General features: G+C 61.1%; 1 protein-coding gene across 1 annotated transcript; it reads left to right on the top strand.

Annotated features, from left to right (window-relative positions):
• The first annotated feature begins 573 nt into the window (after nt 1-573).
• LOC101401565 (cationic amino acid transporter 4-like) lies at nt 574-3,291 on the top strand. Its single transcript, XM_087423909.1, has 4 exons — nt 574-1,589; nt 2,061-2,653; nt 2,910-3,018; nt 3,119-3,291. Exons 1-4 carry the CDS (start codon nt 608-610, stop codon nt 3,289-3,291), a joined length of 1,857 nt encoding a protein of 618 aa, XP_087280035.1. The 5' UTR covers nt 574-607.
• The last annotated feature ends 7,853 nt before the right edge of the window (nt 3,292-11,144 follow it).

Below are 11,144 nucleotides of genomic sequence, written 5' to 3' on the forward strand. Positions count from 1 at the left end.
CTGGGGACAGGGGCACAGCGGAAGTAGATGTGCCAGTGGTGTGGTGGTGGCCTGTCAGGGTGCAGGGCCTTGGCTTCAGACACAGGGCCCAGGGCGCCCCCCCGTCCTGGCAGAGTGCACTGATACACTAGCCTGGTGGGGCGGGGAGGAGGGTGATGAACGCTGCTGTCTGAGGCCAGGTGTCTGCCTGGGCCAGAACAGTCCTGTTCCGGGTCCTGGAGGCCTGGCTCAGCTCCTGGGAAGCCTCGGGTTTCCACCCTGCTCTGGGATCCCAGATCACTGGAGAGGTTTGTAGCCGGGGTCTCAGTGGCTGCCCCATCCCCACCTCCAGGACCCCTCCCAAACACGTTCAGGTCCTCTCCACCAGGCTCCCTTGCTTGCCTGGGAGGCAGGCCAAAGGGATCTCCATGCTTCCCTGTGACTTCCTGCCCACCCTGCTGGCAGGCCCTGACCCCTGCCTCGTCCATCCTTCCAGCTAGCCAGTGGTCCCCAGGACAGGGTATGGCAAGGACTGAGGGCTGTTCAGGGCCTGGCTGGGCAGCCTGTCACTCCCTCTGGCCCTCGTAGGTACTGGCAGGTGGCTTGGTGCTCCTCTCAGCTGCCCACCATGGCCCGGGGACTGCCCAGCACTGCCAGCCTGGGGCGCTTCTGCCAGAAGCTGAACTGGCAGAAGACACTGGAGGAGACCACCAGGGAGACGTCACTGCAGCGCCACCTGACCACGCTGGACCTTACCCTGCTAGGTGTGGGTGCCATGACGGGCTTTGGCCTCTACGTGTTCATGGGCATTGTGGCCAAGGCGATGGCCGGCCCTGCAGTGCTCGTGTCCCTCAGCGTGGCTGCTGTTGCCTCCCTGCTGGCAGCCCTATGCTACGCAGAGTTCAGAGGACGTGTGCCCACCACGGGCTCTGCCTACCTGTTCACTTATGTGTCCATGGGCGAGCTGTGGGCCTTCCTCATTGGCTGGAACATGCTCCTCCGGCGCCTCATTATTGGCACCGCTGTGGCCCGCACCTGGAGCGGCTACCTGAATGCCATCTTCAGCCACCGCATCCGCAGCTTCATTGAGGCCCATGTGGGCATCTTGCAGGTGCCCTTCCTGGCCCAATACCCAGACTTCTTGGCTGCTGGCATCATACTTTTAGTCTCTACATTCGTCTTTTGTGGAGTCCGTGTCTCTTCCTGGCTCAACCGCACCGTATGTGCCATCAGCTTGGTCGTCATCCTCTTCATCATCATCCTGGGGTGTGTACTGGCCCGCCCACACAACTGGAGCACAGAGGAGGGGGGCTTTGCTCCCTTCGGCTTCTCTGGCATCATGGCTGGTGCTGCCACCTGCTTCAAAGCCTTCGTGGGCTTTGGTGCTATTTCTGCCTCCAGTGAGGAGGCCCAGAACCCAAAGCGAGCTGTGCCTATGGCCCTCTCCATCTCTCTTGGCCTGGTAGCTGGTGCCTACATCCTCATCTCCACTGTGCTCACCCTCATGGTGCCCTGGCACAGCCTGGACCCTGACTGGGCTCTTGCTGATGCCTTCTACCAGCGGGGTTATAGCTGGGTGGGCTTCATCGTGGCAGCTGGCGCAATCTGCGGTAAGGGGCCCTTCCGGGTAAGGTGGGAGGGGACACGGAGGTGGGTCCCTGCCCTAAGTCTCCCAGGGAACACATCTCCATCTAGACCTGTGTTCCCAGTTGCATCATGGGCCCAGGAAGGGGCTAATGTTTAGACTCTCCACCCAGGCTGGTTGGGAGGGACCTACTCACTGCCACTCCCAATTGTAAATAGAAGGTCAGCTCTGGGCACGTGCTTTCAAGTCCTTTCCTGGCGGAGGGACTCAGCCCTCATCAGACTCTCCAGTGGGTCTGTCACCTAAACTGGGGTGTCCCATTCCCCTGGGTGGTGAGGGGGAAAAATCCAGCACCCCACCTACAGGCAGGCTCACTCTGAGAGCTCAGAAAAACTCATGCCCATGTTCCCAAGGGGCCACCCATGCCCTGGCCCCCAGCAGCAGCCCCTGGTGGGCCTGTCCACCATGCTGACCAGTCTCCCACCCTCTGCCACAGCCATGACCACTCTCCTGCTCAGCAGCCTCACTTCCCTGCCACACATCGTCTCTGACATGGCCGCCGATGGGCTCTTCTTCCAGGTGTTTGCCCACGTGCACCCCCGGACACAGGTGCCCATGGTGGGCATCCTGGTGTTCGGGGTCATCATCGCTTTCCTGGCATTGCTGCTGGACCATGAGGCACTGGTCCAGTTCCACTCCATCAGCTCGATGCTGGTCTACACCTTCACGGCCATGAGCATTATCATGCCACGCTTCCAAAAGGCCCCTCCATCCAGTGCCCCGGGCCCAGCCAGCCCTGGGGGCACAGAGCGGGCCTCAGCCCCTGAGCCCAGGCAGCTGCGACCAGCCCTGAGGCCCTACCTCAGCTTCCTGGGTGGGTGCAGGACTGGAGCTGCCGTGGCTTGGGCACTCGGTGTCCTGGTGGCCTCGGCTATCACTCTGGACTGCGTGCTGGTCTTCGGGGACTCAGCCCTGCACCTCCCGCTCTGGGGCTACACCCTGCTGCTCCTGCTCAGCTCCGTCATGTTTCTGCTCAGTCTCCTCGTCCTGGGGGCCCACCAGCAACAGCACGGACAGGACACCTTCCAGGTACTTCCTCTAGCAGCACCCATCACTCTCAGCCCAGCCAGCTCCCCTCGCCCCTTCCTCCTCCACCATGGCAGGGTGTATCAGGGGTCCCAGGGCAGGGGAGGCCAGTACCCCACCCCTTCTTTCTGCATGGTGAGTGGGTACTTGTCTCCAGAATCTCCAGAGGTGGAGAAAGGCTCTGTGGACTCCCAAGAAATCAGGCCTTGGGCCAACAGACCTTCCCACAGCCCAGCCCAGCCCTGCCCTTGCCCCTCAGGTTCCTATGGTGCCCCTGACTCCAGCCCTAAGCATCCTCCTCAACATCTTCCTCATGCTGCATCTGAGCTCCCTTACCTGGCTGTGCTTCTCCATCTGGCTGCTGATCGGTGAGTGAGGCCAGGCTGGGTCCCCAGGTGGGCTGCAGGAGGAGGGCAAGCAGGGAAGCAGGGGTCGGACCTGCCCCTCAGGCTTGTGCCCCACTGGCAGGACTCGTGGTGTATTTTGGCTACGGCATCCGGCACAGCAAGGAGAACCAGCGGGAGCAGCCGGAATTCACTGCCACACGTGACAGCCTGGAGGAGACGGTGCAGCCCCTGCAGCCGCCCAGCCAGTCAGTGGCCCAGGAGCCCACCCTCATGGATCAGCTCGCCAGTCCATGAGGACTGATGGGGCCTACCTGCCTTCCCCACCTGCTTGGGAGGCAGGAGGGGCTGACAGCCCCTTCTATCCGAGGCAGCTCAGGTTTACAGACCTGCCCATGCTGGGGCGTCCTCAGGACCTCAGGACCTTAGCCCTGGTGCTGAGCATCGAGTCTTTGGGAGTGGGCCGTAGCCAGTGCTGGTGTGGTGGACTCTGCCCAGCACCTTCCAGTTTATGACCAACTCCAGCTACCTGGGCAGGTGGAGTAGGGCGGGCAGGGAAGAGGCTCCCAGCCCCAGGGATCCACAATAATAACTGCTTGGCCAGCCATGTGGCCTGTTGCCATGTACACTGTGGCGTTCTTTGTGGCACTGAGTCCTCACCTGCCCCCAGGAACCAAGTGTTTGTCTCCAATCCGGAACAAAGATGCCGAGGATCCATAAGGTGGAGGCACCAGCCCTGGGACAGCCTGAGTCAGGGACATGGCCAGGCCTGGGTCTCAGGGTCCTGCCTTCAGGCCATGCCCTCTGCCCAGCTCAGAGGGGCCTATACACACCAAGCACAGAGTGGTCCCTGACAGGGCAGAGTCAGGGTCCCTCCCAGGCTCCCCACATGTCCCCTTGGGGGAGGATCCAAAGACAGACCCTGGACCCCAAGGAGGCCGCGTAGCAAGGGCAGTGGAGTTCCAGGGTTCCCTCGGTTTTCCGGGGCTCCCAGAGAGCAGGGCATCTGCCTGACACCTGCACCAAGACGTAGAGCCCACCTGCCCGGGCACATGCATCTCTCAGGCACAGGCCGACAGGCCACACGGCTCCCCTGGGGGTGCACAGCCACGTGCAGACTGAAGCACAGCTGGTTCCAAGCTCAGGGCTGCCCGCAGCTCCCCAGCTGCCTCTCTCCCTGCCCACCCCTCAGGGCTTTGTGATAAAGGCTCCGGACGGGACACACATGTGCAGGTGGGTGCACAAGCACCTGGGCCTCTCCGGGTACCTTCCACACCCCTGGTGACAGTGGGGCCCCATCTTTGGGGGTCCCCAGACCCACCCTGCACTCCCATTGGTCTCCCCAAGGCCACGCTACATCTGCCATAGACGCCCCCACCTCCCCGTTTCTGCCTGTAAGGGCCACACAGGAAGCTGCTGGCTCTGGCATCTTTACTCCTCGGCTCTCTGCAGCCTTGACCTCAGCTTTCTCTGGGCCCCAAGGACAACCAGGTGCCTGTGACCCCGCTCCAATAAGCAGGCTCAGGGCCGTGTTCTCTCACCCTGGCCCTTCTGAACCTGCCTCCCACGGACTCGGCTCTGGGGATTGAGAGGAGCAGGGACCCCCAAGGCTTTTCTGAGGCTCCAGGTGCTAGATGATTCCAGATGCTGCCCAGCCTGGGCCCCAGCCCTGGCCCTCCCCAACCTGGCCCATGTCACTCCAGCAGCAAGCTGCCAGCATGTCCTTGGTCACCAGGGACCCATGAGAAGGCAGCCGCTTGTCTCCCTGGGGTGGGTACCCCCAAATTCCTGCCCCTCCCTGGGACCAAGAGGGCTTGGCTCCTGTAGCCCCCATGCCTCTCCTCCTGACCATGGGCCCAGGGGCACAGGGAAATTCTCCAGCAGGCAGGACTCAGGCCCCTGGGAGGATTCCAGAACAAGAACTAGGCCAGCGTATGGGGGCTTCCATGTCGTCTGCTAAGGATATTCTTTCCAGCCCCTGGGCTCCACCTGGGGTCTTGGTCAGAGTGTGGTCCTCAGGCAGTTGCCTCAGGCTGGGGTGGGCAGCTGCCCAGACACGTTCTCAGGTGTGACCTTGGGCAGCAGTGACATATGTGTCCAGATATACAGCCTCCCCAACCCATGGCTCCCAGGAGCCGGGTGAGCAGGTTCCTGGGCAGTGGGCTGGGGTCACCAAGGAGACATACAGAAGGTCCCAAAGGACCCCATGCCCACCAGCTCAGCCCCTCCCCCCTCCACATCCCAGCCCCTCACAGCCCGAGGGCTGCCACCAGGAAGGGGTTGGTGCTCACAAGCTGAGCAGGTTTGGGACCAAGATGTGCCTGTGCCCTTGCCTGGGGTCCTAGGGGGTCTGATCCTCTGGCCACTGCACTCCTCACTCCATGGATGAGGCCCAGAGCTGGGAGGGGACCTGCCCTAGGAGCCCAGCCCCAGAGCAGCTGAGACAACTCCTCCTGTCAGGCTTCTTTCTCCCTTGCTTAGACTCTGGCTGCACAGACCCTGGGGCAGGACCGCTGAGAGGAGAGAGGCTCTACTGTGAGGGGAGTGCTGGCAGGGGAGGAGGGCTGGGAGCCAGGCAAGGCCAGAGTAGACCACAGCCAGTGTGGGGAGAGCTGGTGAGCAGGAGCTGCTGGGAACACTGGAGACAGACTGGGAGAGCGTTCTCCAGACCCAGACCCAGCAGGAGCCCCACTGGACCAGCGCCCTGCGTGGTGTTTCCCTGCAGATCTCTATACAAAACTGGCTTCTGTCGTCCCAGCCAGCACCCTGCCAAGGCTGGAGTTGGGGGAGGGAGAGTCTGTCTGGGAGCTAAAGGGTGGAATTCTCCCCCGACCCCCTGCTCTGGTCCTGCTAGGGCTTCATCCATGAATCCTGAGGGTGGGGTGCCAGCCTTCCCAACCCCCAGTCCCTAAAGAGAAGAGAAAGGTACAGGCCTGAGGAATGGGCTAGAGAATGGGTTCCAGGGCCACCCTGATGATGGTGTCCAGCTCCCAGCAGCAGCGGTGGGGCAAGTGCTGGGACCCCTCTAAGGCACCTGGGCAGCTGGATTTGGGGGTGGGGAAGCTGTCTCTGTCTGCTCAGGGTTGGCAGTGGCCTTCGGGGCCTTTGCCTGCAGATGAGGACAGCAGGCCGGAGCTCCAGCCACCATCCTCCAAAGTGTGGCCCAGGGTCCAGGCAGGCCCACAGCTCCCCTCCTCACACTTGGTCCTCCAGGGGAAATGGGCTTCCCCATCCACGTACAGGAGCAGCAGGTCACAGGAGAAGGTGAGCTGGGAGAAGCAGGGCAGACCCACGTCCTGGCCCCCACCCTGCCGTCCCCCCATCTCCCCTGCCCTCACCCCGAGACTCATGTCAGCACAGGGGCTCGGATGTGCACTCAGGGGGCACATGTTACCAGCAGCCAGAGGGAGCCACGTTGGCCAGACTCACCACACCCAGCCAAGCCGCTCTAGTGCCCAGAGTGTGGGTTGTGGGGATGAGCCCAAGCTTCCCTGCCTGAGGGAGACCTGGGCTGAGCCTTTCCTGCTGTGGCTATTGCTCGCTCCCACCCCTTACCCCTGTCCCACCCACCCCAGCCTGACCCCTACGTGCCCGATGATGAGGATGTCGAAGGATCTCATAGAGCTGGAGCCTGTAACCTTAAGGGCCTCCACTCCTGAGGCCTCCCACCAGTGAGCGGCTGTCCTGGGGCAGGAGGGAGTCTAGTGACCTGCTCTGCCCACTCCTGGGCTGGGCTGCCCCTCACAGGCCTCTTCTTACTCATCCATTGACTCCATCACCCCCAGCCCGAGTCCTGGGTCTCAGCCCTGTGTCGTTGCTGCGGACACAGGGGACAAGCAAGCTGGGACCTGCCTCTCAGAAGCTCCCTGCCTGCTGAGGGGATGGGGACAGAAGGATCTCTAAACAGACACCAGCAGTTGGGGTGGGGGAGTGGGGGCAGGCACAGGGCTGTGGGGTCCAGAGAGGGGCACTGGCTCTCCCCTAGGAACCAGGGAAGGCTTCCTGCCGGGAGACTCTCAGGCTGGTTTCCCAGGGGTCAGGAAGGAGTTCCAGGCAGAAACATAGGGCGGGCGAGAGCACAGGGTAAGGGGAGCAGGGTGTGGGCGGGGTCCAGCCCCACATGGTTGCAAAGGGCTGGGGAGGTCAGCGACACCAGGCCCGGCCCGGCCCAGCAAGCAGCGTCCGGGGCTTCACCTCCACACCTGGTGGCTGTGAGCACATATGCGTGAGGGTGACGAGGTGACATAAGGTGACAGAAGGATGGGGGTTCTGCTTAGGAGACTCAGACAGGACAATACATGCAACACAAGATCCTTGAGTGCATCCTGGATAGGAAAATAAAATGATTTAGGACTGTTATTGGCACAGTTGGGGAAATTTACATATTAGATTTATCCACCAATGTTAGATTTCCTGAGTGTGACAAGAGGCCAGTGGTCACCCAGGGAAGCTCCTCATTCTCAGGACAGCGTTGAGAAGGTGAGTGTCCGTATCTGCCACTTACTTTCCAGCGGTTTCCTGTGAAATCTATCTACATATATCTGGCTCACTCTAGAGAGGGAGGAAGAGAGCAAATGGGGAAAATGGTAAACAAATAAAATAAAATAAACCACCCTGGTGAACCCAGGTGAAGGCTATATGGGTTTTCACAGTACCAATCTTTTAAGTTTTATATAGATTTTTGTAATTGTTTAGATAAAACCTTAAGGGAAAAGTAAAGACCCTGCTGTTCCATGGAGCGCGATGCTGGAGGCAGGGTGGAGTGGAGGAAGGGTGTGGGGTGAGGGGTACCTGCTGCAGCAGGGGTGTGGGGACACACGGGTGGAGGCCAAAGGGCTCAGGAGAGAGGCAGGACGGAGCCTTGCTAGGAGACCTGGAGTTGAGAGCACCCCCTCCTGCCCTGGGGACCCCTCGCACACACAGCAGATCAGCCTGAGGGATGGGCCAGGCTGGGGTCTGTCCCGGCTGCCACAGGAGGACGGGTGGAGGGGCACCTGGCTGAGGAGCAGCAGGTGGGCAGTGGGGCCGCACCTGAAGTTGTAGCTCCTCTCCCGCAGCTGGAAGGAGTTACGGGGCCATAGTCGGAACCCCCAGCGTCCGGGTCACAATCCCAGCTGACGTGGGTGCCCACAGCCCCACCCTGCACAGAGCACATCACTGGTCCACCAGCATGCAGGCAGGGACCCTCTCCCCGAGCCCTCCCAGAACTCTGTCCCCCAAGGAGCCACCAACACCGGGTCCTCACAGACCCCTCCAGCCATGGCCACGAGGTCCCTGATGCGGAACATGGGGCAGTGGGGCTGAAGCATGGGTCACAGTGGCAGCACTTGAAATAGACAGCATCCTACGTCTCCAAGGGATTGGATCTAGGAAGGGGTGGGACCAGGGGGTAAGGCCAGGCAGGGGACAAGGAGGATCTGGGGCAGCCAGGATCCCCCATGCTGACCTGGAGAAGTTGAACTTGCTGAAGGCGACAGTGTTTTTGATGAACAGCGTGAGGTTCTCAGCCTGGAGCAGCAGGGGGTTCCTGCAGGGGGGGAGGTCAGGGGCAGGCTCTGCTGGTCCTGGGACCTGCCCTGGGTGTCAAGGACACTTACACGGGAACAGTGTCCCTCTCCATGGGGCACCAGCCCCGGATCTCACAGGTCCTGTGTGTCCCATTGAACTCCACACACTGGCCCGTTTTTATGCATTGAAAACAAGACAAACTCCAGGCCCTCGAGTCTCCACAGGGCCTGGGGAGGGGAGTGAGCAGGGGACTGTTGGCAGAAAGAAGACATGCAAAGGCATCACGGGGCCTGCACGGGGGGGCCACCCAGTGTCCCAGCACGGACCCCTGAACTCCCATCCCAGTGGAGGCGCTGGAAGAGAGGCCCACAGTTACCGTGGCTGTGCGTCCCCGTCTTCCCTTCAGGACAGTCCTCGTCAGCCCAGCGGTTCACAGTGGGATGGAGGGTGCTGAGGTGGTGAGAGAGCAGCATTTTCCAGGCCCAGGAGGTGTCTCCCCTTCGTGACCCAGCCCTGCCGGCCACAGGGACATGAACCTCCCCTGCTTAGCCCCCAGGGTTCCCTGAGTCTGGGGGCACATGGGAAAGCTGGGGGGTGCAAATAAAAGGAAGTAGTCAGAGGGGGGAGGGCGAGCAGCCCTGTCAGATCGGGGTGCAGTGCTGTATCCCAAGGCAGAGCAAGACTCCTTCCCTCCTGAGTGTTCTCTCCCCGGTGGGGGCAGTAGTGACTCCTCGAGGCCCAGCTCCTCTGGTCCAATTCAGATAACAGAATAGGGAAGGTGGAGGGACTCTGGGAGGGTAAGTTCATGCCAGGGTGGAGGTGCTAGTTGTGGCAGAGAAAGGGCGGGACCCTCGTCAGAGGGGCCTGTAGGGAAGTGGGACGCCACACACTGGCCAAGGGACCACTGGCCAGTCCCTTCCCCACTTGTTCTGCTGTGAAACAGGGACATTAGTGCCTGCACACTGTCACAGAGTTCTGGGCATCAGCCAGGAGGGGATGGTGGTGAGAATTCTGGGAGTCCTTGAACTGGAGAGGAAGCACCCTCAAGCATCAGGCACTCGCACAGGCATGGTTCTCCCAGGTGGAGGGTGGATGGCATTGTCCAGGGCCCTGGGTTCAGGGGCAGCAGGAGGAATGGAACACCAGGTGGCAGGAAAGGCTTGGGACTCTGAGAAGCCAAATGAAATGGGGGGCCTTTGTGGGAGTGGGACTATGATAAGTAGGCAGAGGACAGTGTGAGGCCACCTGCTCTGCCTCGCTGTCCCTATGTCCTGAATGTGTCCCTCTTATCCACCCAGGGTGGCCCACGATCTCCTCCGACCAGACCCCATGGGCACCACTACCAGACCCCATGATAACCACCACCAGACCCCATGGTGACCACCATCTACTTCTGCCCTCATCCTCCTCCCTCCAGCAGCTTGAGTGGCCCATCCCAAACACAGTCAATCGAGCGCCCCTCCCCTGAGCCCATCTGTGGTTCCCACCACTGCTGTCTCCAGTTCAGCTCCTTAGAGGGGCTCCCAGGGCCCTGTGATCTGGGGCTACCCATTTCCTGCCCCAGTCCAAATCTAGGCTCCACCCCACTCAGCAGCAGGGAACCCTGGTGGTGCCTCCTCTCACACAGTTGGGGCCTTTGCCCACACAGCCCCTCTGCCTGGACATACTCTAGATCCCACTCAGCCTCCCATCCTGCAGGAAACCCTTCCTGAGGCCCCGGGTTGGCTGACGTGCCTCCCTGGGTCTCCCAGCTGCAGCTTCTGCCCCGTCGCAGGCCCTGCCTCCCTGGCCGGGCTGTCTGTGCAGGAGCTCCGGGAGGTGGGGAGGGTGGAGTTCTGTAAGCCTGGTCTGGGGGAGGCTCGGCAGGTGTTTGCTGGGGGCAGTGACACTACAAGGAGCACAGAGCATGTGCTGGGAGGGACCAGACGACCAGGATCCTGAGAGGAGCTGGCAGGAACTCTGCTATTCTCAGGAAGCCGGGGTGTCAGGTCTGATGAATTACCCAGCCCCGGCAGCTTTGAGAAAAGGGCCAGAAGCCCAGCCATGGGCAAAGAGGAACCACGTGGATTCCAGAAAGCACAGAACTGTGGCCCCAGCACAACTTCAGGACAGTCTACAAACCGAAAATCAACTAGACGTCTCTGAGCATTCAGCAAGGGAGGGACATCGTGTGTGTTTCTGAACGTCAGCACATTCTCTGTGCATGTGCCTCACCTCGTCTGTGGACGCGGCCAACCAGGGACATGTGGCCCCCAGCGACTGCGGGGGGACCAACGACTAGGACTCAGGGGACAGGAGGCCACACACTGACCCTCCAGCCCAGCTAGTGATTCCATGTTGGACTCAGTTAAGGAAAGACGTCACCATGGAGGGAGGCTTCCAGGGCTATGTCCTGGGTCCCAACTGGGGAACCTCATGGAGAACAACGGTGGAAGGATCAGGACTGCTCAGAGGTGCAGAGTCCTGTCACCCACAGGCTGAAGGCCTGGGTCAGTGACTCAACCTGGCTGGGCCTCAGTCCTCTCATCTTACATGGGGACTGCAGTAATACCTGCCAGGCAGGATGTTTGTGAGACCAAATGAAATGATTCACGATCAGGTTTCAGTTCAGTGCCTGGGACACAGCAGCATATACTGAGCCC

This window comes from Ceratotherium simum, chromosome 35 (assembly GCF_057802395.1).
Source record: "Ceratotherium simum simum isolate JZ-2026a chromosome 35, ASM5780239v1, whole genome shotgun sequence".
Taxonomy (NCBI): domain Eukaryota; kingdom Metazoa; phylum Chordata; class Mammalia; order Perissodactyla; family Rhinocerotidae; genus Ceratotherium; species Ceratotherium simum.